General features: G+C 39.0%; 4 protein-coding genes across 4 annotated transcripts; 2 read left to right on the top strand and 2 right to left on the bottom strand.

Annotated features, from left to right (window-relative positions):
* The first annotated feature begins 6,403 nt into the window (after positions 1–6,403).
* LOC103419721 (endoplasmic reticulum oxidoreductin-1-like) lies at positions 6,404–10,805 on the top strand. The gene is made up of 10 exons (XM_029110240.2): positions 6,404–6,996; positions 7,301–7,432; positions 7,582–7,837; positions 7,998–8,108; positions 8,620–8,738; positions 8,878–8,982; positions 9,140–9,342; positions 9,560–9,683; positions 10,198–10,529; positions 10,624–10,805. The coding sequence occupies exons 1-10, from the start codon at positions 6,850–6,852 to the stop codon at positions 10,625–10,627; spliced, it is 1,533 nt and encodes a 510-aa protein (XP_028966073.2). The 5' UTR covers positions 6,404–6,849; the 3' UTR covers positions 10,628–10,805.
* A 502-nt stretch (positions 10,806–11,307) lies between these two features.
* Positions 11,308–13,802, bottom strand: LOC103419720 (uncharacterized). The gene is made up of 3 exons (XM_008357814.4): positions 13,391–13,802; positions 12,388–12,500; positions 11,308–11,728 (listed from the first exon to the last, which is right to left on the bottom strand). The coding sequence occupies exons 1-3, from the start codon at positions 13,524–13,526 to the stop codon at positions 11,642–11,644; spliced, it is 336 nt and encodes a 111-aa protein (XP_008356036.3). The 5' UTR covers positions 13,527–13,802; the 3' UTR covers positions 11,308–11,641.
* Positions 13,803–14,796: 994 nt separating this feature from the next.
* Positions 14,797–17,234, top strand: LOC103419719 (uncharacterized). Its single transcript, XM_008357813.4, has 3 exons — positions 14,797–15,557; positions 16,065–16,362; positions 16,895–17,234. Exons 1-3 carry the CDS (start codon positions 14,901–14,903, stop codon positions 16,954–16,956), a joined length of 1,017 nt encoding a protein of 338 aa, XP_008356035.3. The 5' UTR covers positions 14,797–14,900; the 3' UTR covers positions 16,957–17,234.
* LOC103419761 (pentatricopeptide repeat-containing protein At1g11290, chloroplastic-like) lies at positions 17,218–19,473 on the bottom strand. The gene has a single exon (XM_008357854.4). The coding sequence runs from the start codon at positions 19,418–19,420 to the stop codon at positions 17,309–17,311; it is 2,112 nt and encodes a 703-aa protein (XP_008356076.3). The 5' UTR covers positions 19,421–19,473; the 3' UTR covers positions 17,218–17,308.
* Positions 19,474–20,240: the final 767 nt, after the last annotated feature.

The raw sequence follows: 20,240 nt of genomic DNA, 5'->3' as shown, positions 1-20,240 counted from the left end.
AATCTTTCTATTATTATTATTATTATTATTATTAGAATTAGGCATATGTTCTCGAATTAATAAAAATCTTTCTATTATTATTATTATTATTTTTTAAATGGACATGCGGCTTCATTGCAGCAGTTCACATTTTCGGGGGTCAGAAAGACTCACAGAGACATTTTAGCCTCTCCCTAGCCATTTTCATGTGATTCATTAGCGTCAGAAATCCAACTCAGAACGTACCGTGTGAAATATAGGTTTAGAATTCGTCCCAAACCACTGGATCATCCCGTGGTAGTTATTATTATTTTTTAGAAAGGCCATGTATTCTGCTGTCCAAGGGACCAAGAGAAAAAAAGAGAGCTCCAATTAGTTTAATGGGGCATGCGCCTGACTAATTGGATTGATTATCTGTTAATCACAATCTTAACAAACATGCTCAATCATGTACGCGCGCACAAGCTTACTCATTAATTAATAATATAAAGTATAAATATTCTCTCCTAAGCCCTAATAATATCTATGTGGGATTGTACGAACTTCATACTTCTTTTAATATCCAAATTTAGTCTTAAATGGCTTTCTTTAGGAGATACAAAGTTGTACAAACTTATATCGTGTGACTTACAATTACAACACAATTTAAATGGTCCGTCACAGTTTTCTCGATCGCAGTTTTCTCCCTCCCTTATACTATAGGTCCTTTCGAGTATAAATGGTATGTCATTTTTTAGAAGTCTGGCTCTACCGTTGATTGAATTTGACATTTGCACATAAATTGCACCTTAATTTGATCATATACTTAAACTCAAATAATATGCAACTCGCACCAATAAAATATTTTAATGAAATTGGATCAATATCAAATTTTCTATAAAATAAAAGAGGATAAGTGAACTAAAAGAAAAACATCTTTGTTAAAATACAATATTGAAATTCTAGAAGAGGTTTTCCTTTTGGGAAATACGTGACGGGCAAGTGAAAGCAACATGTGGTATAAAAAGCTAGAAAAACAAAATACAAAGATAAATAATTAAAACCTCTTTGTTTATGACCGGTTTGTCTAGTAGTATTCAGTCATCGCTTGATTAAAAATTTACAATTTATGTTTCACCTCATACAAATACACAAACAATACATATAATACACATTTAGTGAAATAAATATTAAGTTACAACCTATTGCGAGGTTTTATAAGCACGTTGTAAAAATATAAATAAAACGTCTGCCACGTTCAACCCTAACTAGATATTTCCAGTTTGGTAGAGAGCAATCTGTTCACTTGTTTTACAAGTGGTCCAAATCCAAGCTTGGGAGTTGACTGCTTCCTCAGCCTCAGGGGATTTTTTCTGCTTTTGTAGTCAAAATTGGACCATGCATTTGCCTGATCTGATGAGCTTTGGTTTTGCTTTCTAAATCATGACATTTAAGCAAAAGTCAAATTATAACGACAGAGATGCATAAATAGTGGTTATTATTTCAAGGCATAGGGAGAATACACATTTGACGTAACGTATAGGAAGAGCAATCCTTTTAGGGGAAACCCTACATGCTTAGTTGAATTTCACCTAAATGGGAATTGACCCTAGTGGATAATGGTTTGTTAGATTTGCTTAATTTTGATAAGATTTTATGCCCCTACAAATTTTGACCCAGTCCACAACGGATAAAAGTTAGTCTAGGATAACAGGGCTGATGTTCTTCAAGAGCTCACATCAGCAGGAAGATTGACACCGATGTCTGCTAATTGTATTGTATATGTATGTGGTTTTTGTATCTTTAGATAAATCACGTAAAGGGAAATCATTCAAATATATATATTAGTTGAATTTGTGAATGAAGCAAGCTAGTTAAGATGGTATGTTCGTATTCTGAACAACAATTTTATGAATTAATAAACGAGCATTGTCACTTGAGGGACAAATTTTTTAGCAAACGGCATGTAAATTTGAATGCTTCCATTGCATGGCAATAGGCGCTTATGCACTTGAAGAAACTATATCCCTTATCGGAGTATTTTTTTTTTTTTTGTCAAAACCTTATCGGAGTATTAATTATTAATAATTTTATTACATGTTATGTTATCAAACTGCTAATATTTTTTTTTAAAACAATTCTCACAATTAACAGTTTTATTATACAGCCACTTAGTATTACGGTTTAATGGTATTCCTCTTCACTTGTAAGTGAGAGGTCTTAAGTTCGATTCTCGCCAAATGTGAATTTGAACCACATCATTGCTAGCCCATTGTGAGGCTAATCATATCTCGTCTCCCTTAGTGTAGATAATATCGTTTGTTCAAAAAATAAAAATAAAAATAAAAATAAAAACAATTTTAAAATACAAGCACAATATGTCCGATTCTTTTTTTTTCTTTCAAAAATACGTCCGACTCTTTGATAAGCAATATTTTCTTACTTGTATACTTTCATTTCATGTACTACGCAATTATTTCATTCTATGCATGCAAAGTCGAAGTTTTAAGTGCGATTACCATCTTCAATTATCGCTTGTATTAAAAGTGGTTTAACCTTTTTATTTACTTATTTTAATAACATCACTAAGAAAAGGTTTACAATAGGTGGCCACTCTTCCCAGTTCCCAGTTCCCACCCCTAAACCATCATTTTCCGTGGTTTAAAGTCCCACTTAAAAGGTCAGAGATAACAATTAGTTATCAACAAATTCGACAACCTCATGATTACAATAAAATGTGCACCAATCAACAAACTCCATGACTTTGATCATTTTTCATAATTTATTTTAGGGTTAAAATTTGGTAGGTCAGAGCTTTCCCATGGTCGGATTATGCAATTTCTAAACACACAACCCCCACCCCCACCCCCCCCCCCCCCCCCCCCCCCCCCCCCCAAAAGGGGCCAGTATCTCAAAAAAGGCTTCAAATACTCTTATTGGGCTAAGTCGGGCAGGAACCGCCCAACCCGGATTGTTTTGGGTGGAATGGATTACAAAAATCCCACACATGATACTGCAACATGTACGAAAATTTGACAATTTGATCCAAATTTGGGAAGAGATAAAAGTTAAACAAAGTTGACATCACAGTAATTAAATTGAATGACAATTATGGTAAAACATTCATTTAACTCAGATCATTCGCGCTCTAAACACCTCTTTTCATATCCCGCCTAACCTTTTCCATCTCTCTTCTTCTACTCTTATTTCTCTCATCTATCTCTAACAAAAACTTTGAAAATTAAAATGATATTTTTAAAACTAAAAACAAAATAATTATCAAACGGAACTCTCGTAAAATGTTACTCTTTTGGTTAAAATGGGATCCCACAAAGGCCAAGCAAACAGCAAACGAAAGGGAAAAAACTAGCTCACTAGGCACATACAAACGGCCTTCGGCCTTTCAACTTCAACTAGTTCATCGATCCGAAGACTGAAGGATTATAACCGATATGAGAGGGGGTAGATTCAAAGGAGCATCCTACATCAATGGAGAAACTCAACTTAATTAGTCTGAAAATCTGCCGCAGTGTTCTTTTTCAAAAAAAGTCTTCCATTTTTAGAAAAAGTCGATGAGTAATCTTTTCATCACAACTAAGTATATTGTATTTTTGTGAGATGTGATCAATTAATGCATCGAGTCACAAATGATCTTCATTACGAAGAACAATGTTATCACACGTCACCTACACAAATGTTTGTGAATGCAGACTGCTGATGCAAGAGAGGCTCACATTACATCAACGATGCACACCGATGCTAACAGAACTTATGTTCAAAACTTCAAATATATGGGGGAAGGGGGGGGGGGGGTGGTTTTCAAAGATGCATGATGAACTTGCAAGAACCCTAATTTAGCACCATCAATTATAAACCGGCCATATGCAAGTTAAATAAAACCAATCTTTATATATAGCATTTTCCAAGTTTAACTGTCCTGTATCAAAGGAAACCCGCAAAAAATGTAGCTCCTAAATCTACCAATATAACCAATGAACAAAAATATAAACCGGGTTGGTTAATTTTGAATCTAAATTCATGCATAGAAACCTCTAGTACTTTCCCTCTTTCACAATATACAGCTTGCAACCAAAACGAATTAACCTAAAAACTTCCCTTCAAAAACCCTAATAACTTCCCGATCGGCCTTTTCCAGAATGCCCATATTTGTTGCACACAAAACTTCATCGTTATCAAACTCTCATGCTTTGTAATTATAATGGACGCAGAACTTCACCTCACAAAAAGCCTACCTGCCCTAATCCTACGCAGAAACTCATCAACAAGCAGCAGAACGGACCCTGAAATCGACGATGAACATCGGTACACAAGTTTGAAGGACATCATGTTGAACTCACCGCAACACAGCACGACAGTTCCGGAGGAAAACGACTTCGAATTCGACCCTTCGAACATAACAATTCGGAACAAGCTGGTGAAGAGTGCAGCTTCGGCGTACGTGCAGTCAGCTTTGTTGGCCACCAGTCGGAACCAAAACTTCATTATGAGCTTCTGGGAGAGGGCATTAGGGTCACGCTGGTATGCTTTTGTTAGGAATCCTATAGACGCTTGTTTTCGGCCTATTTTGCAATTTTTAGCTTGCATGGTTGGGAATGTGAGGAGTACGTTGAACAATATTCCAATATCTTGAAGCTATATAATTAGTTAGCAAATATGATTAATTGATTAATTGATTAATATTGATGTTCTATAAGACGACTTTTTTTCCTTTTCGGATTTTTAACCGATAATTTCTGCCTATTTTTTTCTTCTAGGGTTTCAGTTCCCTTTGTATGTAACATTATTCGGTTTGTATTCTAATTTCTGAGGTACATTATATGTAATTGTAATATACTTCTGACGGTTTGACATAATGCTTCTTAATTTACTTTACAAGTTGAAGATTCGAGCTTATTCAACTCAAAAATACTTTCGTCAAAAATATTTTCAGTCATTTTAAAAGCATGGTTGTTTTTAAAATGACTGAAAAATACTTTTGTCAAAAACGTTTTCAGTCAACTAAAACAACTTTATTTCATACAAAATAAATTCCACAACAACTTAAATTAGTATGGGAAGTAAACCTCAAACGTAAAATTGACACAATTGAAATCATGGTTGTTTGTATACAGAGGAGGTTGAATTGGTGGATTATCAGTCACATCCCATACAGACATGCCATTGGAAATATTTTTCCTTGTAACCGGAACACAAATGATACATCACGTGTTTTTATACAAGTGGTGGGAAATTGTATTTTTTAAGTTATTAACTTTTTAACACACATATCCCACCGTTCGTATAATGACACATGGTGTACCACCTCATGTTCCTATCACACTGAAAAATCTCTCCATTCATTGGCTGAATTAAACGGGAATATTTCCAGGTATTTTGTCTTGGAATGGCATGGATGTACATATATAGTCCTCGGGTTGCCCCCCCTTGAAAGTTGATGGCAGCAATTGCATGAGTGCAAGGTATGCCTGTGACTGTGAGGTCATACTTTCTGCATGAACAAGTCCTTTCCACTATAAGGCCATGTTGGATTAAGACTGATCCTCTCCAAGTACTGTTCCACCAACCATTCTTGCTTCATGGTCCTGTTCACCCAAACTCCAACATGTGTGATGATCCAGCAAAGTTTTTATCTGAATACTTGTTGAATTCACCATCTTCCCAGCCTTGCAAAACCAAAGCCAATCTCCATTACATTATGCATCAACCTTGTATCTCTTATTCCTTGGGAAATGTACATTCCACAGCCATGAATCAGAGAATGTGTCCTTACAGCCTTCTTGAACTGCTTTGCTTCTCTAAAAATATCAATCAACACTCAACTGCGGGTTCTTCGTATCAGTCTTCTCATTGAATTCTCGATAAGTAACATGTTATATGCCTCATTCCTCCTCTTCTCAATGCAGACTATGAAGACCATCACTGCTGTAATCAGGCTCATGTACAACTTCAGCATTAACCTCAACATCTTCTTTCATTTCCCTAACCTCCTCATTTGAATTCCCTTACTTCTCATGACCTTGCCCTCCTCCTCATTCCGTCAAGAACTGCATCTTCTTGTCCATCGAAATCTCGATCCACATACTGCATAAACTCCCTATGATCTTCATCTTCAGGGTACTCCTCCTCTACAAAGTCACTATCATCTTCATCATCCAAGTGCTCAGATTCACCCTCCTCATCCACTTCAACATCACCACGTGGATCCTACATGACACTTTTATTTTGTCTGCATGTCGAAAATTTGGCGAGAAACACTCCCCTAAGAGTTGAAGGGCACATCAGAATTTAACATGAATCGTAACGACAAGTTGGACCAATGTACGATATTGGTACGAAAACGGGAGTGGTTGTATGAAACTGAAAAGATTGAAAAATGTTGTGTGACATTAAAATTAGGCTAAAAGTTGAAGGGCAAATTACCCTTAGCTCATTGCATATTCAGATTTGGGCTTTAAAACCATCTCAGCCATGGATCGAAAAACACTAATCCAACCCAATATTTCCTGACTCGGCCCAGCCCAGAATTCTCACCTCCTTCCCCAATCCCGCTGGCGCCGATTTTTCTCGGGCGTTTCCCACTCGCCCGCAGTCGGCCGTTGATTTTCCCGGCACTTTCCTTCTCGCCCACAGTTACGCCGCCTAATCAAATCAAATAAATCACCCCAAAAACCATCAAACAAAACTTACCGCTCTTTAATTCTTCCCAATTGAAACTTACCCTCCTTATAAATACATTTCCTTCCCAGCTAAGCTAGCAGAGATCACAAAACCAAAAACCCAGATCCCAGAATTTTCCTTCTCATTTTCTCGGGAAACAAACAGGGTTTTATTGAGATTTATAGGCTTTTTCTCACAATTTTTGTTGCATTAATGGTTGGGGCGAAGGGAAAACCGAGGCGATGGGTTTGGGTCGTCGGGGCGGTGATCGCCGTCTTCGTTGCCGTCGCCATGACATCCGTGCGTGCTCCGAAGATATCGTTCTTTGGACGGTCTAACAAGGCTTGCAATTGTACTCAGGTATGGTTTCTTGCACGTTCTGTTTGGTTGCCGAGAAAGTAGAGGGAAAATTTCATGAGAAAATTGAAAAGTTTGTTTTTGGTTGTGAAAGTTTTGAGCTTTAAGTTATTGGTCATTGTAAGTAAGATGGTATGTTGTTGAAATTGTTTAATAAGAATTGTGCTGAATTTAAATCCTGCTTTACATTAATCAGATGAATGGTTGGTTGTTTGAATATGTGCAAAAATTGGACTTGATGTTAGTGAAAGTTTAAATTTTAATTCTGTTGGTTGTTAAAATTGGGATTTTGTTATGATCTGTGTAGGAAACGCATAAGTATAGTGGGATAGTGGAGGATTGTTGTTGTGATTACGAGACCGCAGACCATCTTAACAAGGAAGTTCTGCATCCATCACTACAAGAACTTGTCAAAACACCGTTCTTCCGGTATTTCAAGGTTAGATGATTTGTATACATTGGCTAGATTTGCATGTTTGAGTATCAATTAATCGAATATTTGATGCTTTGCTGCTGTATACGATTCTTGAAATTTATTATTAGCACTCGGTTGTTCTGCTGTGTATCTGATTTGTGGATTTGTATTAGGTTAAGTTATGGTGCGACTGCCCTTTCTGGCCTGATGATGGTATGTGCCGTCTGCGGGATTGCAGTGTATGCGAATGCCCAGATAGTGAGTTCCCCGAGTCATTCAAGAAACCCTATCATGGCCTTCCAGTGGATGATCTTGTTTGTCAGGAGGGAAAGCCTGAAGCAGCTGTTGATCGTACACTAGATAATAAAGCTTTCAGAGGATGGACAGAAATAGATAATCCCTGGACAAATGACGATGAGACAGACAATGGTTTGTATCCTTGCTTTTCCTTCTCAACTTAACAGTTATGTTTCGTATATGTTAGCTTATGTTTGCGGTTGAATGCCATTCCTGCCAATTGTATCTTCTTTGAAAATTTTAAAATATTTTATTGTGTTTGCAATGATTAACTGCACATTTAAATTTGCAGCTGAGATGACATATGTGAATCTTCAACTGAATCCTGAACGATATACCGGCTACACTGGTCCATCTGCTAGAAGGATATGGGATGCTGTCTACGCAGAGAACTGTCCTAAATGTAAGATATTTTCTCCTTTTTTTTTCACTCTAGTGAATGTAACTAAAATGTTCTTGTCTATTGTTTCTAGACATGTAAGTTAGTCGATAAATGCTTATTAAAGCTTCTTAAAAGTTGCTCTACTTGCACAAGTTTAGTGGGAGCTCTTAATGAGCCCTTTTGTTGGACTATTGCGGGCACTATAATCATATAACTTGGGTTCGCCGGGATCTTTTGATATCATTGTGTCTATTTCCGGTTGTACTCCATTCTACTTTTGGTGTCTATTCATTAGCAGATTAACTTCTGTTGACTGTAATTATGTTACGCAGTGGGTTTCGATCTTCCTATTCAAAATGTTTGCATGTGTTTTTCAGTTGACTAGTATGCTTATTTTTAAAATTTCAAGTTAGCAGTTCTTCTGAGATATATTTTAGTTTATACACTTAGTGTAAATATTTTGGACAGTTGCACTGCATGTTTCATTGTATTTAAGACTAAGTATCGTGTTCATTTTCAACTTCATCTCTAGATCCATCTGAAGAGTTATGCGCTGAAGAAAGAATTCTGTACAAGTTGATATCTGGTCTTCATTCCTCTATTTCAGTCCACATAGCTTCCGATTATCTCCTTGATGAAACTACACAGACGGTACAAGTCTGATATATCATTTCTTTTAAAACTTACATTTTATGCAGACAACACAGTTTCCATGGTTTCTGAAACATTTCATACTGTTTTTATGTAAAGATCTTACTTCTTTTTCTTCTTTCTAAAATTTCTGTTTCAGTGGGGTCCAAATCTCTCATTGTTGTATGATCGGGTCCTAAGATACCCAGACCGTGTCAGAAACTTGTACTTCACGTATCTCTTCGTTCTCCGAGCAGTGACAAAGGTGGGTGTAAGCTAGAATCCTTTTCAAAGTATTATGTTATTCTTACTGGCAGGGATACTGAAGCATACTGAGTCTACTGACAATAGTTTTCACTTTACGTTTTCATATTGTTTATCTTTCTGAGACAATAATATCAATCTTGGTCAAATGCATTCAGGCTGCAGATTACTTGGAACATGCTGAATATGACACTGGTAATCCTACTGAGGATCTGAAGACACAATCCTTGGTGAGACAGCTACTCTATAATCCCAATCTACAAGCTGCTTGCCCTGTCCCATTTGATGAAGCTAAGCTGTGGAAAGGCCAGCGTGGACCTGAACTAAAGCAGAAAATACAGAAACAGTTCAGAAACATTAGGTATCATAGCTTTTCTTTTGGCCTTACTGTCTTATATATAGTGGTTGATCATGATTATCATGTTCGTAGAAAATGTTGAAGGTATCCCAAATTTTTAACTGGCATCATGTAAGTAGTGCATTGATGGATATGAGTGTGTGTATGTTTTTTGGGGGCGGGTGTCTTCAGAACCATATCATTTAAGTGACTAATATAAATGTTTGCATTATCATTGTAGTGCATTGATGGATTGTGTCGGATGCGAAAAATGTCGACTTTGGGGGAAGCTTCAGGTCCTTGGTCTTGGCACCGCACTTAAAATCCTCTTCTCTGTTAACGGTCAACAAAACACTGTTCAAACTGTAAGTATCTCGTTAAAAGCTAATTCTGTATGGCACTCGGTTGAAGAAACATGTTTCCTGCAGTGGTATTTAGTAAGGTCTCAAAAGTTTGCTAATGGACCCTTCTTTTCCCTGAGTCTTTTGCCTTTGATTTAGAGCTATTTTATGGTAACCAAGATTTTTTTGCTTATCTGATCGACCCTAATTATGGTAGAGGTTAAGATTCTAGTTGTGATTTTATGGCTTATCTAATGGATCCTAATTATGGAACTCGCAGTAAGCCATGTCGACATCATTTCCTAGTTTGTTAAAAATGACATATGGCACATACAAACTTACCATCAACATCAAGAGTGATTTTTGTGGGAATGGACCGTATGGTCATCTCTGTGACTCCTGTGTTGCGGACCGCAGGTGCACCTGCATCCCACATGAAGATTCAAATACTACTTGTCATTTGTACATAATTTGTAGGTGTAATCGAGTGTCCGACACACTCTGTATTTCAACTGAACTCTATTGTATTGTTCTTCAGCTGCACCTGCAAAGGAATGAGGTGATTGCCTTGATGAACCTACTAAATCGGCTCTCAGAATCCGTCAAGTTTGTTAATGAAAAGGGATCATCAACCGAAATGCTCGCAGAAGGGCAGGTTTCTTCACCCACCACCCCAAATTGCCCCTTGCAAAGGATGTGGGCGTCAATGTTTAATACACCAGCCCCAAGTTGCCCGTTGCGAAGGATGTGGGCGTCAATGCTTAATACACCAGCCCCAAGTTGCCCGTTGCAAAGGATGTGGGGGTCAATATTTAAAACACCAGCCCCAAGTTGCCCATTGCAAAGGATTTGGGCATCGTTAAATCGTAGGTAGGTAACTTGATGTTCAACATGTTTGATCTCCCTTCCTGTTCTAGCTCTTCGATTTTTGTTGTTGCTAAGCGGATTACCCATGTTTTCGCAGGTAAGGAGAACTAATTGGCGAGACATCGAAACATAACATCTTCAAAATCGTTTAAGAAACAGCAAAGGGATATAGGTGTTTACACAAACGTAAAGGAAAACAACGTGAGCATTGTAAATTTTGTACTTCACTGAATTTTGAACTTTTGAAATACAATTACCCTACCTGAATTTCTTGCGAGGATAATGCCATTGTTATACTTATTAAGTACCATTCTTGTGAGGGCATGTTTGCGCCTTCTTTTGGAAGGTCTAAAAACACTTTCTAACAATCAAAAGCACTTCCAGGTGGATAAGTGCTTCCAACTGAAGCAGTCCCACACATGCCCTTTGTTTCATCTGCAACATGATTATTGGCTCGTTTGGATGTGCTTTTAAAATACTGAAAGCGCTTTTAGAGAAAATATTTTTTGGTTCCAAAAGCACTTAAAGTGCTTTCTGCAAGAAGCACCATTCATGTGCTTCTTCCAGGAAGCACTTTAAGTGCTTTTCAAGCATTTACTTGTATTTTTACTAAGGATTGATTCCAAAAACATTTTCACTAAAAGCGCTTTCAGTCATTTTAAAAGCACATTCAAACGAACTCTATATATTGGCAGTTTTGTTTCCTGCTACTGGAGAAATTTTTCGAAGTGTCTAGTATTCAAACGGGTACGTGTCCAAAGCGTCTAAAGAAACCCGACACTTGGAAAAATCCCTCCTGTTACTGCCATTTGATGCACTCAAACAAGATACATTCTGACAAATAGCATTCATCTGATCCACATTTGAAGTAAAACCTACACAAAACTAGACAAAGGAAGCTCCCTTGCGATTACCAATTTTTACGAACTGCTGCTTCTGCAACCGTTATGACCAAAATAACCGGGCATTTTTCGGGCATCGTTCGAAATTTACATTCGCCATATGAGATGATAAACTTTTGTATCCTGTGTTGTGCCTAAACAAACCGAAAGTCGGGAACTACGCTTCAAGGAACTTTTCTGTGCATATCCGAGAGTAAGCTGCTAACAACAGTATCAGTGTCTAGCGGGGGTCTTTAGACGCTTGGGGGGCCGCATTATCTCCTTCTTCATATCCTCCGGAGGTTTCAGGTCGATAAATGGCTGCAACCATATTCAAAATCCACCAAGAGTGAGAACCAATTGAAAGGAAATCATCATTATACGTAAAACTTCTAATTAAAACCAGCAATTGCGACATACATCAGTGAAATTCCTTAATCGAGAAGATTAATGAGAACTAAGCAATTTTTTCAACGCGTAATAAGTTTCCGAGATATCCTTCACACCATAGAACGGGAAAACTATTCACCGTAGACCTACCAAACTCCAACCTACTCTATATAGCATTATCGCCTTAAGCCAAGAGTCAACACCGCGTTACTAGCCAAGCCCCATGCGGACCAGTCCCGATGGGAGTGAGTCTAGGGATGGAGATAGTGCTTATACTGGGGTTCGTTCTAATCAAACGAACCCCAGTTTCATCAGAATACTCAGGGAGCAAGAGTAACATCTCCCCGCCACCCATTTCAACTCCATTAGCAGGACAAGGTGGGGACGGAAAAACTGACCCTCCCTTTGCTTTGTTGCCGTTCCTAGACAAACTGTTTAATTCGAATATACAGATCACTTTATGAGGGAAATAGACCGTACTGTCAAATTAACGGATTCCATAATGCTTAAACATGCATAACGTGTTCATCAAATGAGTAACAACAAATCGAAAGAAACTTGTAAATAAATAAGAGCGCATCGTATCTGACCTCATCCGATTTCCTTTGAAGTTCCAAAATCTCTTGACAGTATGCAAGGCACTCTGCATGGTATGCAGCAGCTAACTCTTTTATCAAAGCCTTTCTTTTGATGATGCCATTCACTTCAAAAAATAATATGACAAAGGTTAGGATCTTTCTAAAGGTTCATTACAATGTCAGTGCTCGGAACCCACAAGGAACAAATAACAAACCCCACTTTAACCGTAAATGGCAAGAACAGCGCATTTGATCTGAAGTTTCCGAAGGAGAGATAGCACTTGAACTGGGGAATGAATTTCAACATGTGATTTGGACGCATGACAAATTATGAGTTCGTTTGGATGTGCTTTTAAAATAATTGAAAGCGTTTTTGATGAAAATATGTTTAGAAACAATCTTCAGTAAAAATGCTAGTAAATATTGGAAAACCACTTAATGTGGTGTTTCTTGTAGAAAACACTTTTAAGGCTTTTGGAACAAAAAAAAACATTTTCTCTAAAAGCACTTTTAGTCATTTTAAAAGCATATTCAAACGAACACTGTATCATCAGTTATTGAAGTATCGACGCATTTTCTGAGCTTCATATCAAAACCATCTCAAAGAGATTGGGTATGATTACAGAACTCTCAATCATAAATTACATGGAAATATGTGAAACATAAGAACAAGGATTCATCTTTGTTCCTACATCCTACAGGGAAATACATTACTTTTAACACAGATGTAGTTACACAAGAAACCCCAATCACTGACCCGATATTTCAAATATAACAAGAACTCGCCCGACATAAAATTTAACAGATTGACAAACTCTAACACGTAAACCTTAACTAAATCGCATTATACAACCTGCAAAAACGCAACTTAGATTCTGAAATTCCACACCTTTCAATAAACCCAGATTGCATAAGTAAATAAAAAAAATAAAAAAAAACAGATGGAAAAAATTCAGGTACATAAAAAAGGCATCTTAAAAACATTAGTTGCAGAAAGAGAGAGAGAGAGGGTTACTTCGACTGGGATCGAACGGGGGAGGAGGAGGGGCGGTTTGGGTGGAGGGTTCCTGAGAGGTCGCCTGGGAAGAAGATGGAGGAGCTTCTTCTCCTTGTCGCTGCTGCAGTTGTTGCTGTTCTTCTTCTTGACCCATTGGGTACGGGGTCCCTTTCCCTCTCGGAATTCCTAGAAATCCTCTCCGGCCAAATCACACTAATACGAATAGCTCGGAATTACCAAAGGATGTTTATGTTTATGTTTGTAAGTACAACATCGGTAAACAAGTTAGGTAAGCCGACAACATTGTACGGCGAAGGTGCCACCCTGACCCTTCTACATCTCTTCTTCCGTTTGCGGTTTATGCCATGGACACGGACACGGACACTGACTCACGACCGTTTCCTAGTATCCCCTGGAGTCTCAAACATGTTGTGTTTGTTTGGGCCTCTCACCTGTCCTTTGGGCTTTTTGGGTCAAATTTTTGTCATTTAAAAAATAAGAATTTTTATCTAAAATGATGATACGATTGATTTAACTCTTTATTTTGATTTTTGAGATTTGAAATTAATAGAACTGGTTTCCGAGTTTGTCTATTGTCAAGCATTTTTGTCTTTTTGTAAAAAATTATGTTAATAAAGACCAAAATGATAAAAATGCTCTCAATTTAATAAATAATGAGCCAATGATTTTTCTTTTCACAAAAAGAAAAAATAATAGAAAATTTTCACGTAATGATCAAAATAATTGACGATAAACAAAATCAGAGATTACTATTGATTTCAAGGTATCGTTTGGTATGCAGATGGGACGGACGGAGAGGGAGCAAAGATGCCCTCGGATGGAAACAAGGAGGAAGAAGGAGACATAGAGGTTATAATTTTGTGTTCCACAGATGTGGAACGAGTCGTTCTAGGGGGTGAGGCAGAACAAAAATTCACCCAAAATTCGTCCCGTGGAACAGTGCGTTCCACAATTTTAGGCACACCAAACATGGGACAGAATGCCTCATCCCACTCTGTTCTGTCTCGTCCCACGTACCAAATGGTACCTAGGTATCGTTTGGTATGCAGACGGGACGGAACGGAATGGAACGGGACGGGATGAGACAGGATAGAACGGAACAGAGAGGGAGTAAAGATGTCTTCGGATGGAAACAAGGAGGAAGAAGAATGAGACGGAGATGTTATAATTTTATGTTCCACATATGTGGAACGAGTCGTTTCAGGGGGTGAGACGGAACGAAAATTCACCTAAAATTCGTCTCATAGAACAGCGCATTCCACCCATTTTAGACACACCAAATATGGAACAAAACGTCTCGTCACACTCCTCCGTTCCATTCCATCCTAGGTAACAAACGGTAACTTAAGGACTAAAGTGAGCAATTACGTAAATAAGATGGAACATATTGGCCAAAAAACCGAAAAAAATAATTCCATGTAAGAGTAAAACCCTTCTCCCTTTCCCTAAAACCCTCGCAGACACACATCAAGCAAAATCAGCAGAACCGCCGGCGCCAATTTCCACCATGAGCCTAATCGCCGGCTCCTACGAGAAATTCATATGGGGCTTCAAGCTCAGACCCCTAAACCCTAGCCCCGATTCTCAATCCCTAACCCTAACCCCTCTCTTCTCCTACCCCTCCCACCTCTCCTCAATCACCTCCGTCGCCACCGCTGGTTCAGCCGCCGCATCCGGCGGCACCGATGACACCGTCCACCTCTACAACATGTCCTCCGCCACCTCCCTCGGCTCCCTCCACGACCACTCCGCCACCGTCACCTCCCTCTCCTTCTTCACCCCTCCCCACCTCTCCTTCCCCCTCAACCTCATCTCCGCCGACGCCGAGGGGTCCCTCTGCATCTACGAGGCCGACCCCTTCGTCCTCCTCAAGACCCTCAAGCCGCACAGGAAGGCGATTAACGACGTGGCGTTGCACCCGTCCGGGAAGCTGGCGTTGACGGTGGGGAAAGACGAGTGCTTGGCGATGATTAATTTGGTGAGGGGGAAGAGGAGCTTCTATTGCAGAGTGGCCAAGGAGGCAAGCTTGGTGAGCTATGATTTCTCTGGAGAGAAGTTCTATATGACTATGGAGGAGAAGGTGATGGTTCATGAGGCTGAGGATGCTAAGTTGCTTTGTGAATTCGAGAATTCGAAGCGGGTTCTGTGCATTGAACCCGGTGAGGTGAGTTTTCGGGCATTTGGGTTTTCGGTTCCGGGTTAAATTTGTATCCTTTTTGCAATTTATGGTCTGCACATTGATAATGTGAGTAATCAGTCTTAGTGTTATCTGCTGATCATAAGCACTTATGCTAGAACTTGTTTTATTATAAGCACAACAAAAGTTTGGTTAAAAGTCCAACTGCTTCCAGGAGAAGCACCTCTTTTCTGAATTGCAGGTGCTTCTCTAGAAAGCACCAAGCCAAACACTGCCATAAGCGCCTTTGGTTATCTTAAGAGTGCTTCTAGCCCTTCCGAAGGCATTCCCAAATTGAACCCTACACAAAGCTATATGTGTGTGTTGTATATGGGGTAGTTCTGTTGGGTTCAACCCATGGGGGAAGTATTTATTACCCATTATTATACTGCCTGTAAACTTCCATTTGTTTAAAGGAATTGCTCCATTGCGTTGCTTTTTGGTAAGATCTTTCACCTTTCAGTTTGCCTAAGTTTACATTTTAATGTTTGACAGAATGGAATTTTATTTACCGGTGGTGAGGACCGGAGTATTACAGCTTGGGACACAAACAGTGGGAAAGTTGCATATCGCATTGAGGGTGCACATCCTACCCGTGTGAAGGGAATTGTTACGCTTACAAGCAAAGCTGGTGCTGAAGTCAATGAGGATCCCTATCTTGTGGCATCTGCCTCGTCAGATGGGATTATACGTGTTTGGGATGTTCGCATGGCTGTTACCGAGAAGCCAAATCCATTGGCCGAGGCTAACACAAAATCAAGGCTTACTTGTCTGGCTGGATCATCTCTTAAATGTAAGATTTCTGCTTGTGTGCTTGCTTGATTTAACTTTATTGTTGGATGTCATGTACAGTGAATTATTAGTTGTATTGTTCTAGACAGTTGGATTTGCTTGTGTTGTACTGTAGTACGAAAAAAAAAATTAAATGATTTTTTTTGAGTTTTTAATAATTTTTTAATAGAAAATGGGTCTCGGATCAAGCCACGTCAACAATTAACTGAGAAATTAACAGAAAAACTGACGGAGGTATGACATTGACACAAATTCGTAAGATGAGGTATGACATTGTCAATTTTAAAAGATGAGGTATGAAAGTGTCGTGACACCAATAGTTGAGGTAGTTTTTTGTACTTTACCCTAATCTTTTTCTCCCGAACAGTTGGATTTGCTTGTGTTGTACCATAGTACCTATCTTGATTTTCCAATTTACCTGCTCCGATGCTGCAATGTGAATATGCGATTATGTTTATGAATGTAGAATTGTTCTGTAATTCTTGTTTCAAGTGGCCAGTTCTCTTATTATTCTCTCGTTCCTTCTTGTACAGCATTCAAACGGCCACAGGTTGGAAACAGCGTTCCAGAAGAGAAACACGATGCAGAAACATAAGTTATAACCAAATCAAACTAGCTGACCAACGGAAATTGGCTTGACGGTCTTTGTAATGGCTTCCTGTGCGTGTGCCTGTTTGTTTATCGGCGTTGCTGAGAAACTGGAAGCATGAGAGTTGTTACCGAAAGTGGCGTTGGTTGATCCAACATATCAATTTTGCCTTGGAACTTGTTTATATCGATGTTAAAGCATTTAATCGTGAGCTTATTATCTGTATTTCTGGATTCTGTTTGAGTTTTGAGTAAAACTTTATGGAAGTAAAATCAAAACTTAAATGTGTTTAAGAATTTAAGTGAAGGCTAAAATGTTCCTCCAAATCCAATGTACAAATCGGAATTTATGACTGTTTCTATACATTATCTCTGTCTCTTGCATCCTTGATTTCCCACTCCAGGTTTCTTAATGTGGCATATATACCGTCGGATCTCGGATGAGAACGGTCCGCTACTCGGAATTCATGTTGACGTCCGTTTATCTCTACCCAGCTCAGTCCGGGAGTTTTCTTCAGGCCTATGTTTCTGAGGGAACTCCTCATCTTAGCAACTCCATCCCACTTGCCAGCTGCAGCATATATGTTGGCAAGCAATATATAATTTCCGGGATTTTTCGGTTCCATGGTTATAAGCTTCTCAGCAGCGAACTCTGCAACTCCAGTCTCCGAATGCAACTTGCAAGCGCTCAACAAAGGCCCCCAAACCCGAGCATCCGGTCTGAAAGGCATAGATTTTACTAGCTCTCTGGCTTCGTTGACATGTCCGGCACGCCCTAGCAGATCCACCATGCAAGCATAGTGTTCATGGCTTGGTTGGCAATCGTATTTTTCAACCATCTCCTTGAAACATTCCTTTCCTACTTGAACAAGACCTGCATTTACACAGGCTGTCAGTACTCCTAGAAAGGTTACTTGATCTGGCTTCAAGCTCGAGTTCTTCATTTGGTGGTACAACTCGAAAGAACGAGACCAGTCTCCATGCTTAGCATACGCGCTAATCATAGAATTCCACGTGATTACATCTTTAGTGTTGATGTTTTCTTCGTCAAAAAGCTTCCGGGCCATCTCTATGCATCCACATTTCGCATAGCTGACTAGAAACGCCGTATTAACAGATGAAAGCGAGTTGAGGCTGAGTTTCATTGAGTACCCATGAAGGTACTTTACATTCTCTAGTGCCCCAAGGTTCACACAAGCAGGCAAGATGTTAATTACTGTAATGAAATCGACAACTAATCCATCAACTTTCATCTTGGCGAAGAGAGAAAGCGCGTCAAGACTCTGATCATGGGATACATATCCTTTGATCATTGCACTCCATGAAACCACAGTCTTGTTAGGCACCAAGTCGAAAATCTTTCGTGCCGAATTCAGATCATCACAAGCACAGTACATGTCAATAAGAGAATTGTGAATAGAAACTTGATAATCTGAACCATTTCTTATCACATGAGCATGCATTTGCTTGCCCCAATCAGCAGCTCTTAACTGCGCAATTGACGAAATTGCAGGGATTGCAGTGAATAAATCAGCTCTAACCCCTGATCTTCCCATGCATCTCAATAGCTCAAGTGATTCCTTAGGATGCCGATTTCGAGCATAAGCTGAGATCATTATGTTCCAAACAACAGAGTCCTTGTCAGGCATTGTTCCAAACAACAATTCTGCATATTTCAAATCACCCAACTTGGCATACATAGACAACAATGCAGTATTCACAGACAAATCCTCACACAAATTTCTCACAACCACCACGCAATGAACAGCCTTTCCCGCCTTCAGTGAGTTCAAATCCACACTTGATCTCAGCAAGCTAATCACAGTAACTGAATTAACCGATTCAAGCTCAAGTTTCTCCATTGCTTTCCCGCTTTTCGAAGCCTCAGAAATCGAAAAATCCAAACCACCCTCCCAAACAGACATTTCATCAACCACCTCTCCTGCATTCCCAAATCCACCATACCTTCCATACATATCAACCAAAGCAGCACCCACCAAATCATACGAATCAATACCCAATTTCACCACATGCCCATGAATCTTTCCCCCAATTCTAGCATCCGAACACGATTTCAAAACAAAACGGTAAGTATATCCATCTGGGTAAATTGATTTCATGACCATTTCGTTGTAAACCAAAAGGGTTTTCTCGAATTGACCAAACTCCGACAGCTTTCTAATGATTGCGTCGTAAAGAATCGGACTTGGATCGGTGACAGAGTTGAAGACCTGTTCGGAACGACCGAGGAGGCCGAGGTTGGCATAGCGGTCGATGAGTTGGGAAGAGAGTGTTGGGTTTTGGTGCAGGCCCTGAAGGACGAACCTGGCGTGGATTTGCTGGAGCTTTCTGGGTTCGGTGCAGAGGCTGAAGAGGGAGGAGAGCGTGCTGAAAGGGGTTGTTTGGGTAGCGGGAAAGTGAAGGCATTTGAGGCGAGGGCTGTGGAGAATATGTGGTGACCGTTGAAACATGTCAGGCAGAAGTGAGGCCAATGGGCATATTCTTGGTGTGCTGTAAAAACTGCCTCCTGCTTCACAGCACAGTAAACTCCTAATTTTTTTAAAAAGATTTAATCTCCATTTTTTTAATTTTTAAACAAAAATTTAATGGCTGAAAATTCGAAATATTTCATGTTCGGGAGAATTTTAGAAAATTCTATTTATTTAATGGAAGCATAAGGAACACATATAAAAACACATAGCCACACAACACAATATATCAATCTTAATTAGTTAGAAACTCCGTTATACTTATATGTGCGAGAATGAAATTTAAAATCGGGTATATCGATGAACACAACTATCTTAATCAATGTGACATCACGTATGCACGTACCAATTTCCAGATAGAAGAGGTGATGATGCTTTTTGAATAGTTTGAATCAAGTGGAAGTAATTTAACATCAACACTCACACAAATTATCAAAATCTCAAGCGATTTCAAAATTGTACTTGGAAAAATAGAAAGGGGGATCTTTTTTTTTGTCCTTTTCTTTTCTCCTCTCTCTCTCTCTATATATAATTTATTTTTTTATGAGGAAAATTTCTCTGTATCCTTGTACTATAAGATGAATGAAAATTTATTTTGGGTGAAATGCAAGTTGGTCTCTATTTTTAAGTAACCTACATGGAAAATGCTACGGATGCTATATTGGTGTACCATTTAGCGTGACAGATGATGTATACTTGACATATCAATTAATGAATTCATCACATTGACTAGTGATTGTAGGAATCATTTGCCATATCATGCAGTGCACCAATGTGGTGTAAATATGTGGCTTCACAACGA

This window comes from Malus domestica, chromosome 10 (assembly GCF_042453785.1).
Source record: "Malus domestica chromosome 10, GDT2T_hap1".
NCBI lineage: Eukaryota > Viridiplantae > Streptophyta > Magnoliopsida > Rosales > Rosaceae > Malus > Malus domestica.
This window is presented reverse-complemented; position numbering and strand designations above follow the sequence as displayed.